The sequence below is a fragment of the Oncorhynchus masou genome, unplaced genomic scaffold, assembly GCF_036934945.1.
Source record: "Oncorhynchus masou masou isolate Uvic2021 unplaced genomic scaffold, UVic_Omas_1.1 unplaced_scaffold_1447, whole genome shotgun sequence".
In the NCBI taxonomy this organism is placed as follows: domain Eukaryota; kingdom Metazoa; phylum Chordata; class Actinopteri; order Salmoniformes; family Salmonidae; genus Oncorhynchus; species Oncorhynchus masou.
This window is the reverse complement of record NW_027004444.1, coordinates 85,196-104,247: the sequence shown is the minus strand read 5'-3', so window position 1 is coordinate 104,247 and position 19,052 is coordinate 85,196. Positions and strand designations below refer to the sequence as shown.

General features: G+C 51.6%; 1 protein-coding gene across 6 annotated transcripts in view; it reads left to right on the top strand.

Moving 5' to 3' along the window:
• Positions 1 to 19,052, top strand: part of LOC135530874 (exocyst complex component 6-like) — a 130,957-nt gene that overhangs the window by 44,836 nt on the left and 67,069 nt on the right. For 5 of the 6 annotated variants that reach the window (XM_064959044.1, XM_064959046.1, XM_064959043.1 and 2 more), the window contains 3 exons: positions 14,070 to 14,237; positions 16,806 to 16,877; positions 17,206 to 17,409. In XM_064959044.1, the coding sequence (XP_064815116.1) occupies positions 14,070 to 14,237; positions 16,806 to 16,877; positions 17,206 to 17,409 (444 nt within the window). The remainder of the gene's footprint in view (positions 1 to 14,069; positions 14,238 to 16,805; positions 16,878 to 17,205; positions 17,410 to 19,052) is intronic. The other variant, XM_064959041.1, reaches the window with a different exon arrangement.

Below are 19,052 nucleotides of genomic sequence, written 5' to 3'. Positions count from 1 at the left end.
CCTCTCTATCTGTTGCCCTCTCTATCTGTTGCCCTCTCTATCTGTTGCCCTCTCTATCTGTTCCCCAGTCTAACATGGTGAGGAGGGTTCCCCTCTCTATCTGTTGCCCTCTCTATCTGTTCCCCTCCTCTATCTGTTCCCCTCCTCCCTCTGTTCCCCTCCTCTATCTGTTCCCCTCCTCTATCTGTTCCCCTCCTCTATCTGTTCCCCTCCTCCTATCTGTTCCCCTCCTCTATCTGTTCCCCTCCTCTATCTGTTCCCCTCCTCTATCTGTTCCCCTCCTCCTATCTGCTCCCCTCCTCCTATCTGTTCCCCTCCTCCCTCTGTTCCCCTCCTCCCTCTGTTCCCCTGCTCCCTCTGTTCCCCTCCTCTATCTGTTGCCCTCTCTATCTGTTCCCTTCCTCTATCTGTTCCCCTCCTCTATCTGTTCCCCTCTCTATCTGTTCCCCTCTCTATCTGTTCCCCTCTCTATCTGTTCCCCTCCTCTGTCTGTTCCCCTCCTCTATCTGTTCCCCTCCTCTATCTGTTCCCCTCCTCTATCTGTTCCCCTCCTCTATCTGTTCCCCTCCTCTATCTGTTCCCCTCCTCTATCTGTTCCCCTCCTCCTATCTGCTCCCCTCCTCCTATCTGTTCCCCTCCTCCCTCTGTTCCCCTCCTCCCTCTGTTCCCCTCCTCCCTCTGTTCCCCTGCTCCCTCTGTTCCCCTCCTCTATCTGTTCCCCTCCTCTATCTGTTGCCCTCTCTATCTGTTCCCTTCCTCTATCTGTTCCCCTCCTCTATCTGTTCCCCTCCTCTATCTGTTCCCCTCCTCTATCTGTTCCCCTCCTCCTATCTGCTCCCCTCCTCCTATCTGTTCCCCTCCTCCTATCTGCTCCCCTCCTCCTATCTGTTCCCCTCCTCCCTCTGTTCCCCTCCTCCCTCTGTTCCCCTGCTCCCTCTGTTCCCCTCCTCTATCTGTTCCCCTCCTCTATCTGTTGCCCTCTCTATCTGTTCCCTTCCTCTATCTGTTCCCCTCCTCTATCTGTTCCCCTCTCTATCTGTTCCCCTCTCTATCTGTTCCCCTCTCTATCTGTTCCCCTCTCTATCTGTTCCCCTCTCTATCTGTTCCCCTCTCTATCTGTTCCCCTCTCTATCTGTTCCCCTCTCTATCTGTTCCCCTCTCTATCTGTTCCCCTCTCTATCTGTTCCCCTCTCTATGTGTTCCCCTCTCTATCTGTTCCCCTCCTCTATCTGTTCCCCTCCTCTATCTGTTCCCCTCCTCTATCTGTTCCCCTCCTCTATCTGTTCCACTCCTCTATCTGTTCCCCTCCTCTATCTGTTCCCCTCCTCTATCTGTTCCCCTCCTCTATCTGTTGCCCTCTCTATCTGTTGCCCTCTCTATCTGTTGCCCTCTCTATCTGTTGCCCTCTCTATCTGTTGCCCTCTCAATCTGTTGCCCTCTCTATCTGTTCCCCAGTCTAACATGGTGAGGAGGGTTCCCCTCTCTATCTGTTCCCCTCTCTATCTGTTCCCCTCCTCTATCTGTTCCCCTCCTCTATCTGTTGCCCTCTCTATCTGTTCCCCTCCTCTATCTGTTCCCCTCCTCTATCTGTTCCCCTCCTCTATCTGTTCCCCTCCTCTATCTGTTCCCCTCCTCTATCTGTTCCCCTCCTCTATCTGTTCCCCTCCTCTATCTGTTCCCCTCCTCCTATCTGCTCCCCTCCTCCTATCTGCTCCCCTCCTCCTATCTGTTCCCCTCCTCCCTCTGTTCCCCTCCTCCCTCTGTTCCCCTCCTCCCTCTGTTCCCCTCCTCTATCTGTTCCCCTCCTCTATCTGTTCCCTTCCTCTATCTGTTCCCCTCCTCTATCTGTTCCCCTCTCTATCTGTTCCCCTCTCTATCTGTTCCCCTCTCTATCTGTTCCCCTCCTCTGTCTGTTCCCCTCCTCTGTCTGTTCCCCTCCTCTATCTGTTCCCCTCCTCTATCTGTTCCCCTCCTCTATCTGTTCCCCTCCTCTATCTGTTGCCCTCTCTATCTGTTCCCTTCCTCTATCTGTTCCCCTCCTCCCTCTGTTCCCCTCCTCCCTCTGTTCCCCTGCTCCCTCTGTTCCCCTCCTCTATCTGTTGCCCTCTCTATCTGTTCCCTTCCTCTATCTGTTCCCCTCCTCTATCTGTTCCCCTCTCTATCTGTTCCCCTCTCTATCTGTTCCCCTCTCTATCTGTTCCCCTCTCTATCTGTTCCCCTCTCTATCTGTTCCCCTCTCTATCTGTTCCCCTCTCTATCTGTTCCCCTCTCTATCTGTTCCCCTCCTCTATCTGTTCCCTTCCTCTATCTGTTCCCTTCCTCCCTCTGTTCCCCTCCTCTATCTGTTCCCCTCCTCTATCTGTTCCCCTCCTCTATCTGTTGCCCTCTCTATCTGTTCCCTTCCTCTATCTGTTCCCCTCCTCCCTCTGTTCCCCTGCTCCCTCTGTTCCCCTCCTCTATCTGTTCCCCTCCTCTATCTGTTGCCCTCTCTATCTGTTCCCTTCCTCTATCTGTTCCCCTCCTCTATCTGTTCCCCTCTCTATCTGTTCCCCTCTCTATCTGTTCCCCTCTCTATCTGTTCCCCTCCTCTGTCTGTTCCCCTCCTCTATCTGTTCCCCTCCTCTATCTGTTCCCCTCCTCTATCTGTTCCCCTCCTCTATCTGTTCCCCTCCTCCCTCTGTTCCCCTCCTCCCTCTGTTCCCCTGCTCCCTCTGTTCCCCTCCTCTATCTGTTCCCCTCCTCTATCTGTTCCCCTCCTCTATCTGTTGCCCTCTCTATCTGTTCCCTTCCTCTATCTGTTCCCCTCCTCTATCTGTTCCCCTCCTCTATCTGTTCCCCTCCTCTATCTGTTCCCCTCCTCCTATCTGTTCCCCTCCTCCTATCTGCTCCCCTCCTCCTATCTGTTCCCCTCCTCCCTCTGTTCCCCTCCTCCCTCTGTTCCCCTGCTCCCTCTGTTCCCCTCCTCTATCTGTTCCCCTCCTCTATCTGTTGCCCTCTCTATCTGTTCCCTTCCTCTATCTGTTCCCCTCCTCTATCTGTTCCCCTCCTCTATCTGTTCCCCTCTCTATCTGTTCCCCTCTCTATCTGTTCCCCTCTCTATCTGTTCCCCTCTCTATCTGTTCCCCTCTCTATCTGTTCCCCTCTCTATCTGTTCCCCAGTCTAACATGGTGAGGAGGGTTCCCCCCTCTATCTGTTCCCCTCTCTATCTGTTCCCCTCTCTATCTGTTCCCTCTCTATCTGTTCCCCTCTCTATCTGTTCCCCTCCTCTATCTGTTCCCCTCCTCTATCTGTTCCCCTCCTCTATCTGTTCCCCTCCTCTATCTGTTCCACTCCTCTATCTGTTCCCCTCCTCTATCTGTTCCCCTCCTCTATCTGTTCCCCTCCTCTATCTGTTCCCCTCCTCTATCTGTTCCCCTCCTCTATCTGTTCCCCTCCTCTATCTGTTGCCCTCTCTATCTGTTGCCCTCTCTATCTGTTGCCCTCTCTATCTGTTGCCCTCTCTATCTGTTGCCCTCTCTATCTGTTGCCCTCTCTATCTGTTGCCCTCTCTATCTGTTCCCCAGTCTAACATGGTGAGGAGGGTTCCCCTCTCTATCTGTTCCCCTCTCTATCTGTTCCCCTCCTCTATCTGTTCCCCTCCTCTATCTGTTCCCCTCCTCTATCTGTTGCCCTCTCTATCTGTTGCCCTCTCTATCTGTTCCCCTCCTCTATCTGTTCCCCTCCTCTATCTGTTCCCCTCCTCTATCTGTTCCCCTCCTCTATCTGTTCCCCTCCTCCTATCTGTTCCCCTCCTCTATCTGTTCCCCTCCTCTATCTGTTCCCCTCCTCTATCTGTTCCCCTCCTCCTATCTGCTCCCCTCCTCCTATCTGTTCCCCTCCTCCCTCTGTTCCCCTCCTCCCTCTGTTCCCCTCCTCCCTCTGTTCCCCTCCTCTATCTGTTCCCCTCCTCTATCTGTTGCCCTCTCTATCTGTTCCCTTCCTCTATCTGTTCCCCTCCTCTATCTGTTCCCCTCTCTATCTGTTCCCCTCTCTATCTGTTCCCCTCTCTATCTGTTCCCCTCCTCTGTCTGTTCCCCTCCTCTGTCTGTTCCCCTCCTCTATCTGTTCCCCTCCTCTATCTGTTCCCCTCCTCTATCTGTTCCCCTCCTCTATCTGTTGCCCTCTCTATCTGTTGCCCTCTCTATCTGTTGCCCTCTCTATCTGTTGCCCTCTCTATCTGTTGCCCTCTCTATCTGTTGCCCTCTCTATCTGTTCCCCAGTCTAACACGGTGAGGAGGGTTCCCCTCTCTATCTGTTCCCCTCTCTATCTGTTCCCCTCCTCTATCTGTTCCCCTCCTCTATCTGTTGCCCTCTCTATCTGTTGCCCTCTCTATCTGTTCCCCTCCTCTATCTGTTCCCCTCCTCTATCTGTTCCCCTCCTCTATCTGTTCCCCTCCTCTATCTGTTCCCCTCCTCCTATCTGTTCCCCTCCTCTATCTGTTCCCCTCCTCTATCTGTTCCCCTCCTCTATCTGTTCCCCTCCTCCTATCTGCTCCCCTCCTCCTATCTGTTCCCCTCCTCCCTCTGTTCCCCTCCTCCCTCTGTTCCCCTCCTCCCTCTGTTCCCCTCCTCTATCTGTTCCCCTCCTCTATCTGTTGCCCTCTCTATCTGTTCCCTTCCTCTATCTGTTCCCCTCCTCTATCTGTTCCCCTCTCTATCTGTTCCCCTCTCTATCTGTTCCCCTCTATCTGTTCCCCTCCTCTGTCTGTTCCCCTCCTCTGTCTGTTCCCCTCCTCTATCTGTTCCCCTCCTCTATCTGTTCCCCTCCTCTATCTGTTCCCCTCCTCTATCTGTTGCCCTCTCTATCTGTTCCCTTCCTCTATCTGTTCCCCTCCTCCCTCTGTTCCCCTCCTCCCTCTGTTCCCCTGCTCCCTCTGTTCCCCTCCTCTATCTGTTGCCCTCTCTATCTGTTCCCTTCCTCTATCTGTTCCCCTCCTCTATCTGTTCCCCTCTCTATCTGTTCCCCTCTCTATCTGTTCCCCTCTCTATCTGTTCCCCTCTCTATCTGTTCCCCTCTCTATCTGTTCCCCTCTCTATCTGTTCCCCTCTCTATCTGTTCCCCTCTCTATCTGTTCCCCTCTCTATCTGTTCCCCTCTCTATCTGTTCCCCTCTCTATCTGTTCCCCTCTCTATCTGTTCCCTTCCTCTATCTGTTCCCTTCCTCCCTCTGTTCCCCTCCTCTATCTGTTCCCCTCCTCCTATCTGTTCCCCTCCTCTATCTGTTCCCTTCCTCCCTCTGTTCCCCTCCTCTATCTGTTCCCCTCCTCTATCTGTTCCCTTCCTCCCTCTGTTCCCCCTCCCTCTGTTCCCCCTCTATCTGTTCCCCTCCTCCTATCTGTTCCCCTCCTCTATCTGTTCCCCTCCTCTATCTGTTCCCCTCCTCTATCTGTTCCCTTCCTCCCTCTGTTCCCCTCCTCTATCTGTTCCCCTCCTCTATCTGTTCCCTTCCTCCCTCTGTGCCCCCTCTATCTGTTCCCCTCCTCTATCTGTTCCCTTCCTCTATCTCTTCCCTTCCTCTATCTGTTCCCCTCCTCTATCTGTTCCCCTCCTCTATCTGTTCCCTTCCTCCCTCTGTTCCCCTCCTCTATCTGTTCCCCTCCTCTATCTGTTCCCTTCCTCCCTCTGTTCCCCTCCTCTATCTGTTCCCCTCCTCTATCTGTTCCCCTCCTCTATCTGTTCCCCTCCTCTATCTGTTCCCCTCTTCTATCTGTTCCCTTCCTCTATCTGTTCCCCTCTCTATCTGTTCCCCAGTCTAACATGGTAAGGAGGGACACAACCAGCCCTTCATTCTTTCTATTCTACATCCCTCTGTTCCCCTCTCTATCTGTTCCCCTCTCTATCTGTTCCCTCTCTATCTGTTCCCTCTCTATCTGTTCCCCTCTCTATCTGTTCCCCTCTCTATCTGTTCCCCTCTCTATCTATTCCCCTCTCTATCTGTTCCCCTCCTCTATCTGTTCCCTTCCTCTATATCTTCCCTTCCTCTATCTGTTGCCCTCTATCTGTTCCCCTCCTCTATCTGTTCCCTCCTCTATCTGTTCCCTTCCTCTATCTCTTCCCTTCCTCTATCTGTTCCCCTCCTCTATCTGTTCCCCTCCTCTATCTGTTCCATTCCTCTATCTCTTCCCTTCCTCTATCTGTTCCCCTCCTCTATCTGTTCCCCTCCTCTATCTGTTCCCCTCCTCTATCTGTTCCCCTCCTCTATCTGTTCCCCTCCTCTATCTGTTCCCCTCCTCTATCTGTTCCCCTCTCTATCTGTTCCCCTCTCTATCTGTTCCCCTCTCTATCTGTTCCCCTCTCTATCTGTTCCCCTCTCTATCTGTTCCCTCCTCTATCTGTTCCCCTCCTCTATCTGTTCCCCTCCTCTATCTGTTCCCCTCTCTATCTGTTCCCCTCTCTATCTGTTCCCCTCTCTATCTGTTCCCCTCCTCTATCTGTTCCCCTCCTCTATCTGTTCCCCTCCTCTATCTGTTCCCTTCCTCTATCTCTTCCCTTCATCTATCTGTTCCCCTCCTCTATCTGTTCCCCTCTCTATCTGTTCCCCTCTCTATCTGTTCCCCTCTCTATCTGTTCCCTTCCTCTATCTGTTCCCCTCCTCTATCTGTTCCCCTCTCTATCTGTTCCCTCCTCTATCTGTTCCCCTCTCTATCTGTTCCCCTCCTCCTATCTGTTCCCCTCCTCCTATCTGTTCCCCTCCTCTATCTGTTCCCCTCCTCTATCTGTTCCCCTCCTCTATCTGTTCCCCTCCTCTATCTGTTCCCCTCCTCTATCTGTTCCCCTCTCTATCTGTTCCCCTCCTCTATCTGTTCCCCTCTCTATCTGTTCCCCTCTCTATCTGTTCCCCTCCTCCTATCTGTTCCCCTCCTCTATCTGTTCCCCTCCTCTATCTGTTCCCCTCCTCTATCTGTTCCCCTCCTCCTATCTGTTCCCCTCCTCTATATGTTCCCCTCTCTATCTGTTCCCTCTCTATCTGTTCCCCTCTCTATCTGTTCCCCTCCTCTATCTGTTCCCCTCCTCTATCTGTTCCCCTCCTCTATCTGTTCCCCTCCTCTATATGTTCCCCTCTCTATCTGTTCCCCTCCTCTATCTGTTCCCCTCCTCTATCTGTTCCCCTCCTCTATCTGTTCCCTCTCTATCTGTTCCCCTCTCTATCTGTTCCCCTCTCTATCTGTTCCCCTCTCTATCTGTTCCCCTCTCTATCTGTTCCCCTCCTCTATCTGTTCCCCTCCTCTATCTGTTCCCCTCTCTATCTGTTCCCCTCTCTATCTGTTCCCCTCTCTATCTGTTCCCCTCCTCTATCTGTTCCCCTCCTCTATCTGTTCCCCTCCTCTATCTGTTCCCCTCCTCTATCTGTTCCCCTCCTCTATCTGTTCCCTTCCTCTATCTCTTCCCTTCATCTATCTGTTCCCCTCCTCTATCTGTTCCCCTCTCTATCTGTTCCCCTCTCTATCTGTTCCCTCTCTATCTGTTCCCTTCCTCTATCTGTTCCCCTCTCTATCTGTTCCCCTCCTCTATCTGTTCCCCTCTCTATCTGTTCCCCTCCTCCTATCTGTTCCCCTCCTCCTATCTGTTCCCCTCTCTATCTGTTCCCCTCCTCTATCTGTTCCCCTCCTCTATCTGTTCCCCTCCTCTATCTGTTGCCCTCTCTATCTGTTGCCCTCTCTATCTGTTCCCCTCCTCTATCTGTTCCCCTCCTCTATCTGTTCCCCTCCTCTATCTGTTCCCCTCCTCCTATCTGTTCCCTCCTCTATCTGTTCCCCTCCTCTATCTGTTCCCCTCCTCTATCTGTTCCCCTCCTCCTATCTGCTCCCCTCCTCCTATCTGTTCCCCTCCTCCCTCTGTTCCCCTCCTCCCTCTGTTCCCCTCCTCCCTCTGTTCCCCTCCTCTATCTGTTCCCCTCCTCTATCTGTTGCCCTCTCTATCTGTTCCCTTCCTCTATCTGTTCCCCTCCTCTATCTGTTCCCCTCTCTATCTGTTCCCCTCTCTATCTGTTCCCCTCTCTATCTGTTCCCCTCCTCTGTCTGTTCCCCTCCTCTGTCTGTTCCCCTCCTCTATCTGTTCCCCTCCTCTATCTGTTCCCCTCCTCTATCTGTTCCCCTCCTCTATCTGTTGCCCTCTCTATCTGTTGCCCTCTCTATCTGTTGCCCTCTCTATCTGTTGCCCTCTCTATCTGTTCCCCAGTCTAACACGGTGAGGAGGGTTCCCCTCTCTATCTGTTCCCCTCTCTATCTGTTCCCCTCCTCTATCTGTTCCCCTCCTCTATCTGTTCCCCTCCTCTATCTGTTGCCCTCTCTATCTGTTGCCCTCTCTATCTGTTCCCCTCCTCTATCTGTTCCCCTCCTCTATCTGTTCCCCTCCTCTATCTGTTCCCCTCCTCTATCTGTTCCCCTCCTCCTATCTGTTCCCCTCCTCTATCTGTTCCCCTCCTCTATCTGTTCCCCTCCTCTATCTGTTCCCCTCCTCCTATCTGCTCCCCTCCTCCTATCTGTTCCCCTCCTCCCTCTGTTCCCCTCCTCCCTCTGTTCCCCTCCTCCCTCTGTTCCCCTCCTCTATCTGTTCCCCTCCTCTATCTGTTGCCCTCTCTATCTGTTCCCTTCCTCTATCTGTTCCCCTCCTCTATCTGTTCCCCTCTCTATCTGTTCCCCTCTCTATCTGTTCCCCTCTCTATCTGTTCCCCTCCTCTGTCTGTTCCCCTCCTCTGTCTGTTCCCCTCCTCTATCTGTTCCCCTCCTCTATCTGTTCCCCTCCTCTATCTGTTCCCCTCCTCTATCTGTTGCCCTCTCTATCTGTTCCCTTCCTCTATCTGTTCCCCTCCTCCCTCTGTTCCCCTCCTCCCTCTGTTCCCCTGCTCCCTCTGTTCCCCTCCTCTATCTGTTGCCCTCTCTATCTGTTCCCTTCCTCTATCTGTTCCCCTCCTCTATCTGTTCCCCTCTCTATCTGTTCCCCTCTCTATCTGTTCCCCTCTCTATCTGTTCCCCTCACTATCTGTTCCCCTCTCTATCTGTTCCCCTCTCTATCTGTTCCCCTCTCTATCTGTTCCCCTCTCTATCTGTTCCCCTCTCTATCTGTTCCCCTCTCTATCTGTTCCCCTCCTCTATCTGTTCCCTTCCTCTATCTGTTCCCTTCCTCCCTCTGTTCCCCTCCTCTATCTGTTCCCCTCCTCCTATCTGTTCCCCTCCTCTATCTGTTCCCTTCCTCCCTCTGTTCCCCTCCTCTATCTGTTCCCCTCCTCTATCTGTTCCCTTCCTCCCTCTGTTCCCCCCCTCCCTCTGTTCCCCCCCTCTATCTGTTCCCCTCCTCCTATCTGTTCCCCTCCTCTATCTGTTCCCCTCCTCTATCTGTTCCCTTCCTCCCTCTGTTCCCCTCCTCTATCTGTTCCCCTCCTCTATCTGTTCCCTTCCTCCCTCTGTGCCCCCCCTCTATCTGTTCCCCTCCTCTATCTGTTCCCTTCCTCTATCTCTTCCCTTCCTCTATCTGTTCCCCTCCTCTATCTGTTCCCCTCCTCTATCTGTTCCCTTCCTCCCTCTGTTCCCCTCCTCTATCTGTTCCCCTCCTCTATCTGTTCCCTTCCTCCCTCTGTTCCCCTCCTCTATCTGTTCCCCTCCTCTATCTGTTCCCCTCCTCTATCTGTTCCCCTCTTCTATCTGTTCCCTTCCTCTATCTGTTCCCCTCTCTATCTGTTCCCCAGTCTAACATGGTAAGGAGGGACACAACCAGCCCTTCATTCTTTCTATTCTACATCCCTCTGTTCCCCTCTCTATCTGTTCCCCTCTCTATCTGTTCCCCTCTCTATCTGTTCCCCTCTCTATCTGTTCCCCTCTCTATCTGTTCCCCTCTCTATCTGTTCCCCTCTCTATCTATTCCCCTCTCTATCTGTTCCCCTCCTCTATCTGTTCCCTTCCTCTATATCTTCCCTTCCTCTATCTGTTGCCCTCTATCTGTTCCCCTCCTCTATCTGTTCCCCTCCTCTATCTGTTCCCTTCCTCTATCTCTTCCCTTCCTCTATCTGTTCCCCTCCTCTATCTGTTCCCCTCCTCTATCTGTTCCATTCCTCTATCTCTTCCCTTCCTCTATCTGTTCCCCTCCTCTATCTGTTCCCCTCCTCTATCTGTTCCCCTCCTCTATCTGTTCCCCTCCTCTATCTGTTCCCCTCCTCTATCTGTTCCCCTCCTCTATCTGTTCCCCTCTCTATCTGTTCCCCTCTCTATCTGTTCCCCTCTCTATCTGTTCCCCTCTCTATCTGTTCCCCTCTCTATCTGTTCCCCTCCTCTATCTGTTCCCCTCCTCTATCTGTTCCCCTCCTCTATCTGTTCCCCTCTCTATCTGTTCCCCTCTCTATCTGTTCCCCTCTCTATCTGTTCCCCTCCTCTATCTGTTCCCCTCCTCTATCTGTTCCCCTCCTCTATCTGTTCCCTTCCTCTATCTCTTCCCTTCATCTATCTGTTCCCCTCCTCTATCTGTTCCCCTCTCTATCTGTTCCCCTCTCTATCTGTTCCCCTCTCTATCTGTTCCCTTCCTCTATCTGTTCCCCTCCTCTATCTGTTCCCCTCTCTATCTGTTCCCCTCCTCTATCTGTTCCCCTCTCTATCTGTTCCCCTCCTCCTATCTGTTCCCCTCCTCCTATCTGTTCCCCTCCTCTATCTGTTCCCCTCCTCTATCTGTTCCCCTCCTCTATCTGTTCCCCTCCTCTATCTGTTCCCCTCCTCTATCTGTTCCCCTCTCTATCTGTTCCCCTCCTCTATCTGTTCCCCTCTCTATCTGTTCCCCTCTCTATCTGTTCCCCTCCTCCTATCTGTTCCCCTCCTCTATCTGTTCCCCTCCTCTATCTGTTCCCCTCCTCTATCTGTTCCCCTCCTCCTATCTGTTCCCCTCCTCTATATGTTCCCCTCTCTATCTGTTCCCCTCTCTATCTGTTCCCCTCTCTATCTGTTCCCCTCCTCTATCTGTTCCCCTCCTCTATCTGTTCCCCTCCTCTATCTGTTCCCCTCCTCTATATGTTCCCCTCTCTATCTGTTCCCCTCTCTATCTGTTCCCCTCCTCTATCTGTTCCCCTCCTCTATCTGTTCCCCTCCTCTATCTGTTCCCCTCTCTATCTGTTCCCCTCTCTATCTGTTCCCCTCTCTATCTGTTCCCCTCTCTATCTGTTCCCCTCTCTATCTGTTCCCCTCTCTATCTGTTCCCCTCCTCTATCTGTTCCCCTCCTCTATCTGTTCCCCTCTCTATCTGTTCCCCTCTCTATCTGTTCCCCTCCTCTATCTGTTCCCCTCCTCTATCTGTTCCCCTCCTCTATCTGTTCCCCTCCTCTATCTGTTCCCCTCCTCTATCTGTTCCCTTCCTCTATCTCTTCCCTTCATCTATCTGTTCCCCTCCTCTATCTGTTCCCCTCTCTATCTGTTCCCCTCTCTATCTGTTCCCTTCTCTATCTGTTCCCTTCCTCTATCTGTTCCCCTCTCTATCTGTTCCCCTCCTCTATCTGTTCCCCTCTCTATCTGTTCCCCTCCTCCTATCTGTTCCCCTCCTCCTATCTGTTCCCCTCCTCTATCTGTTCCCCTCCTCTATCTGTTCCCCTCCTCTATCTGTTCCCCTCCTCTATCTGTTCCCCTCCTCTATCTGTTCCCCTCTCTATCTGTTCCCCTCCTCTATCTGTTCCCCTCTCTATCTGTTCCCCTCTCTATCTGTTCCCCTCCTCCTATCTGTTCCCCTCCTCTATCTGTTCCCCTCCTCTATCTGTTCCCCTCCTCTATCTGTTCCCCTCCTCCTGTCTGTTCCCCTCCTCTATATGTTCCCCTCTCTATCTGTTCCCCTCTCTATCTGTTCCCCTCTCTATCTGTTCCCCTCCTCTATCTGTTCCCCTCCTCTATCTGTTCCCCTCCTCTATATGTTCCCCTCTCTATCTGTTCCCCTCTCTATCTGTTCCCCTCTCTATCTGTTCCCCTCTCTATCTGTTCCCCTCCTCCTATCTGTTCCCCTCCTCTATCTGTTCCCCTCCTCTATCTGTTCCCTTCCTCTATCTCTTCCCTTCCTCTATCTGTTCCCCTCCTCTATCTGTTCCCCTCTCTATCTGTTCCCCTCTCTATCTGTTCCCTTCCTCTATCTGTTCCCCTCCTCTATCTGTTCCCCTCCTCTATCTGTTCCCCTCCTCTATCTGTTCCCCTCCTCCTATCTGTTCCCCTCCTCCTATCTGTTCCCCTCCTCTATCTGTTCCCCTCCTCTATCTGTTCCCCTCCTCTATCTGTTCCCCTCCTCTATCTGTTCCCCTCCTCTATCTGTTCCCCTCCTCTATCTGTTCCCCTCCTCTATCTGTTCCCCTCTCTATCTGTTCCCCTCCTCTATCTGTTCCCCTCTCTATCTGTTCCCCTCTCTATCTGTTCCCCTCCTCCTATCTGTTCCCCTCCTCTATCTGTTCCCCTCCTCCTATCTGTTCCCCTCCTCTATCTGTTCCCCTCCTCTATCTGTTCCCCTCCTCTATCTGTTCCCCTCCTCTATCTGTTCCCCTCCTCTATCTGTTCCCCTCTATCTGTTCCCCTCCTCTATCTGTTCCCCTCCTCTATCTGTTCCCCTCCTCTATCTGTTCCCCTCCTCCTATCTGTTCCCCTCCTCTATCTGTTCCCCTCCTCCTATCTGTTCCCCTCCTCCTATCTGTTTCCCTCCTCCCTCTGTTCCCCTCCTCTATCTGTTCCCCTCCTCTATCTGTTCCCCTCCTCTATCTGTTCCCCTCCTCTATCTGTTCCCCTCTATCTGTTCCCCTCCTCTATCTGTTCCCCTCCTCTATCTGTTCCCCTCCTCTATCTGTTCCCCTCCTCCTATCTGTTCCCCTCCTCTATCTGTTCCCCTCCTCCTATCTGTTCCCCTCCTCCTATCTGTTTCCCTCCTCCCTCTGTTCCCCTCCTCTATCTGATCAGTAGTTCCAAACCTCTGTCTATAATGTGAGTTGTTTTGTTTCCTGGTCCAGCAGGAGACCGTGGAGGGTTACCTCTGTCTATAATGTGAGTTGTTTTGTTTCCTGGTCCAGCAGGAGATCGTGGAGGGTTACCTCTGTCTATAATGTGAGTTGTTGTGTTTCCTGGTCCAGCAGGAGACCGTGGAGGGTTACCTCTGTCTATAATGTGAGTTGTTTTGTTTCCTGGTCCAGCAGGAGACCGTGGAGGGTTACCTCTGTCTATAATGTGAGTTGTTTTGTTTCCTGGTCCAGCAGCAGACCGTGGAGGGTTACCTCTGTCTATAATGTGAGTTGTTTTGTTTCCTGGTCTAGCAGGAGACCGTGGAGGGTTACCTCTGTCTATAATGTGAGTTGTTTTGTTTCCTGGTCCAGCAGGAGACCGTGGAGGGTTACCTCTGTCTATAATGTGAGTTGTTTTGTTTCCTGGTCCAGCAGGAGACCGTGGAGGGTTACCTCTGTCTATAATGTGAGTTGTTTTGTTTCCTGGTCTAGCAGGAGACCGTGGAGGGTTACCTCTGTCTATAATGTGAGTTGTTTTGTTTCCTGGTCCAGCAGGAGACCGTGGAGGGTTACCTCTGTCTATAATGTGAGTTGTTGTGTTTCCTGGTCCAGCAGGAGACCGTGGAGGGTTACCTCTGTCTATAATGTGAGTTGTTTTGTTTCCTGGTCCAGCAGGAGACCGTGGAGGGTTACCTCTGTCTATAATGTGAGTTGTTGTGTTTCCTGGTCCAGCAGGAGACCGTGGAGGGTTACCTCTGTCCATAATGTGAGTTGTTTTGTTTCCTGGTCCAGCAGGAGATCGTGGAGGGTTACCTCTGTCTATAATGTGAGTTGTTTTGTTTCCTGGTCCAGCAGGAGATCGTGGAGGGTTACCTCTGTCTATAATGTGAGTTGTTTTGTTTCCTGGTCCAGCAGGAGACCGTGGAGGGTTACCTCTGTCTATAATGTGAGTTGTTGTGTTTCCTGGTCCAGCAGGAGACCGTGGAGGGTTACCTCTGTCTATAATGTGAGTTGTTGTGTTTCCTGGTCCAGCAGGAGACCGTGGAGGGTTACCTCTGTCTATAATGTGAGTTGTTTTGTTTCCTGGTCCAGCAGGAGACCGTGGAGGGTTACCGGCGGTACTTCAATCAGATCGTAGGCTTCTTCCTGGTGGAGGACCACGTTCTGCACTCCACACAGGGACTGTTGACCAGAGCCTTTACTGATGAACTGTGGAACATGGCCCTGTCTAAGATCACTGCCGTGCTCCGCACACACTCGGTGAGTAACACACACACACACTCTGTGACTACACACACACACACACACACACACACACACACACACACACACTCGGTGAGTAACACACACACACACTCTGTAAGTATACACACACACACACACACACATGCTGTGAGCACCCACACACGCACACGCTGTGAGCACGCACACACGCACTCTGTGAGTACACAAACACACACTCTGTGTACACCCACACACACACTCTGTGAGTACACACACACACACACACACACACTCTGTGAGTACACACACACACACTCTGTGAGTACACGCATACACACACACACTCTGTGAGTACACACACACACACTCTGTGAGTACACACACACACACTCTGTGAGTACACGCATACACACACACACTCTGTGAGTACACACACACACACTCTGTGAGTACACACATACACACACACACTCTGTGAGTACACACACACACACACACACACACACACACACACACACACACACACACACACACACACACACACACACACACACACACACTCTGTGAGTACAGCTAACACACCCCTGAATGTGAGGGGGAGTGAGTGTCCTGGCTCGACAAGGTCTGTGGGGTCATGGAGTGCTCAGCCCTGTGTCTTTTTGCCATTGAAAGTGTCCTAGCAGGGGGCTAAAGTCTCTTATCAGTGAGAGAGGACCAGGGTAGCAGTCACACTAACCCTAGCAGTAGGGTTTGACCAGGCCTTTGTTGGCCCCTGGGACCCAGGCTGTGAGACCCCATGAGTCCCAGCTCTGGGATATCACCACCATCATCCCTGGCTGATGTCCAACCGCCCCTGATGCCTCTTTCTCCACACCTCTGAGCTCACAGCCCTGTTACCATAGTCACACTAGTTCAACTGCTGTTCTTGTTCCAGTCTGTCCCCATCCATCTGTCCCCATTAATGCAGTCTGTCCCCATGAGGCCAGTCTGTCTCCATGAGGCCAGTCTGTCTCCATGAGGCCAGTCTGGCTCCATGAGGCCAGTCTGTCTCCATGAGGCCAGTCTGTCTCCATGAGGCCAGTCTGTCCCCATGAGGCCAGTCTGTCCCCATGAAGCCAGTCTGTCCCCATCCATCTGTCCCCATGAGGCCAGTCTGTCCCCATCCATCTGTCCCCATGAGGCCAGTCTGTCCCCATCCATCTGTCCCCATGAGGCCAGTCTGTCCCCATGAAGCCAGTCTGTCTCCATGAGGCCAGTCTGTCTCCATGAGGCCAGTCTGTCTCCATGAGGCCAGTCTGTCCCCATGAAGCCAGTCTGTCCCCATGAAGCCAGTCTGTCTCCATGAGGCCAGTCTGTCTCCATGAGGCCAGTCTGTCCCCATCCATCTGTCTCCATGAGGCCAGTCTGTCTCCATGAGGCCAGTCTGTCTCCATGAGGCCAGTCTGTCTCCATGAGGCCAGTCTGTCTCCATGAGGCCAGTCTGTCTCCATGAGGCCAGTCTGTCTCCATGAGGCCAGTCTGTCTCCATGAGGCCAGTCTGTCCCCATTGGGCTGCAATGCCCTGAGGTCTTCACTAGACCAGTGGAGCCCTGCTCAATACTGCTCACTGGGAGGGCCTGCCAGGAACAAGGGCCTAGATACCACTTATCATTCCTGACACCAAGGCTTCTAGATAAACCCTTATCATTCCTGACACCAAGGCTTCTAGATAAACCCTTATCATTCCTAACACCAGGGCTTCTAGATAAACCCGTATCATTCCTAACACCAGGGCTTCTAGATAAACCCGTATCATTCCTAACACCAAGGGCCTAGATACCACTTATCATTCCTAACACCAAGGCTTCTAGATAAACCCTTATCATTCTTAACACCAAGGGCCTAGATACCACTTATCATTCCTAACACCAAGGCTTCTAGATAAACCCTTACCTCACCCAAAAGGCTGGGAGGAACACTTACATTTTCCCTTTTGATTGTGACGGACTGTCTTTACCCCCCCTGTCTTTACCCCCCTGTCTTTACCCCCCTGTCTTTACCACCCCCTGTCTTTACCACCCCCTGTCTTTACCCCCTGTCTTTACCACCCCCTGTCTTTACCCCCTGTCTTTACCCCCTTGTCTTTACCCCCCTGTCTTTACCCCCCCTGTCTTTACCCCCCTGTCTTTACCCCCTTTCTTTACCCCCCTTTCTTTACCCCCCTTTCTTTACCCCCCTTTCTTCACCCCCTGTCTTTACCCCCTGTCTTTACCCCCGTCTTTACCCCCCGTCTTTACCCCCCGTCTTCACCCCCCCGTCTTTACCCCCCGTCTTTACCCCCCTGGCTTTACCCCCTGTCTTTACCCCCTTGTCTTTACCCCCTTGTCTTTACCCCCCTTGTCTTTACCCCCCTTGTCTTCACACCCCTGTGTTTATCCCCCTGTGTTTACCCCCTGTCTTTACCCCCTGTCTTTACCCCCTTGTCTTTACCCCCTTGTCTTTACCCCCTTGTCTTTACCCCCTTGTCCTCACCCCCTTGTCTTTACCCCTCCTGTCTTTACCTCCCCCTGTCTTAACCCCCCTGTCTTTACCCCCCTGTCTTTACACCCCCCTCTTCCTTTCCAGTCGTACTGCAGTGATCCTGACCTGGTGCTGCAGCTGAAGAACCTCATTGTCATATTTGCAGACACGTTACAGGTGAGTCTTGTCCAGCTCTTCAGACTGGGTGAAGTTAGTAATGAATTAAACCTAGAGCTCTTATAAGGTATGAGTGAAGCAGCTGTTGTTGTCTGTTAATGTTCTGTATTATGTCATGTTTCATGTTCTGTGTTCCGTGTTCCGTGTTCCGTGTTCTGCGTTCTGTGTTCTGTGTTCCGTGTTCTGTGTGGACCCCAGGAAGAGTAGCTGCTGCTTTCACAACAGCTAATGGGGGATTCTAATCCAATACCCAAGCAGTTTGGTCATTAACCAGTGGAGCAGATTGTGATGCCTCTGGTTTGTACCCTCGCTCCCTCTCTCTCTCCAGGGTTATGGCTACCCAGTGAACAGACTGTTTGACCTGCTGTTTGAGATCAGAGACCAGTACAATGAAACGCTGCTGAAGAAATGGGCTCTGGTGTTCAGGGAGATCTTTGAACTGGACAACTACAGCCCTATCCCTGTGGAGACTGAAGAAGAGTACAAGTCTGTCGTCAGTAGATTCCCCTTCCACGACGCAGAAATTGAAAAGGTTTGTCCTTCATTCAAACCCTTTAAAAAAAAAACGGACTAACTTCACGACATCGAGATGCGATGGAACTGTCAACGGTCTATATGCTCCTTATAGAGGTCCAAGGGGTTAAATAACCTGGGTTGTAAGTCAACGGTCTATATGCTCCTTATAGAGGTCCAAGGGGTTAAATAACCTGGGTTGTCAGTCAACGGTCTATATGCTCCTTATAGAGGTCCAAGGGGTTAAATAACCTGGGTTGTAAGTCAACGGTCTATATGCTCCTTATAAAGGTCCAAGGGGTTAAATAACCTGGGTTGTCAGTCAACGGTCTATATGCTCCTTATAGAGGTCCAAGGGGTTAAATAACCTGGGTTGTCAGTCAACGGTCTATATGCTCCTTATAGAGGTCCAAGGGGTTAAATAACCTGGGTTGTCAGTCAACGGTCTATATTCTCCTTATAGAGGTCCAAGGGCTTCAGTTAAATATCCTGGGTTGTAAATCAACGGTCTATATGCTCCTTATAGAGGTCCAAGGGGCTTCAGTTAAATATCCTGGGTTGTAAGTCAACGGTCTCTATGCTCCTTATAGAGGTCCAAGGGCTTCAGTTAAATATCCTGGGTTGTATGTCAACGGTCTCTATGCTCCTTATAGAGGTCCAAGGGGTTAAATATCCTGGGTTGTAAGTCAACGGTCTCTATGCTCCTTATAGAGGTCCAAGGGGCTTCAGTTAAATAACCTGGGTTGTAAGTCAACGGTCTCTATGCTCCTTATAGAGGTCCAAGGGGTTAAATATCCTGGGTTGTAAGTCAACGGTCTATATTCTCCTTATAGAGGTCCAAGGGGCTTCAGTTAAATAACCTGGGTTGTAAGTCAACGGTCTCTATGCTCCTTATAGAGGTCCAAGGGGTTAAATATCCTGGGTTGTAAGTCAACGGTCTATATTCTCCTTATAGAGGTCCAAGGGGCTTCAGTTAAATAACCTGGGTTGTAAGTCAACGGTCTCTATGCTCCTTATAGAGGTCCAAGGGGTTAAATAACCTGGGTTGTCAGTCAACGGTCTATATGCTCCTTATAGAGGTCCAAGGGGTTAAATAACCTGGGTTGTCAGTCAACGGTCTATATGCTCCTTATAGAGGTCCAAGGGGTTAAATAACCTGGGTTGTAAGTCAACGGTCTCTATGCTCCTTATAGAGGTCCAAGGGGCTTCAGTTAAATAACCTGGGTTGTCAGTCAACGGTCTATATGCTCCTTATAGAGGTCCAAGGGGTTAAATATCCTGGGTTGTAAGTCAACGGTCTCTATGCTCCTTATAGAGGTCCAAGGGGTTAAATAACCTGGGTTGTCAGTCAACGGTCTATATGCTCCTTATAGAGGTCCAAGGGGTTAAATAACCTGGGTTGTCAGTCAACGGTCTATATGCTCCTTATAGAGGTCCAAGGGGTTAAATAACCTGGGTTGTAAGTCAACGGTCTCTATGCTCCTTATAGAGGTCCAAGGGGCTTCAGTTAAATAACCTGGGTTGTCAGTCAACGGTCTATATGCTCCTTATAGAGGTCCAAGGGGTTAAATATCCTGGGTTGTAAGTCAACGGTCTCTATGCTCCTTATAGAGGTCCAAGGGGTTAAATAACCTGGGTTGTAAGTCAACGGTCTCTATGCTC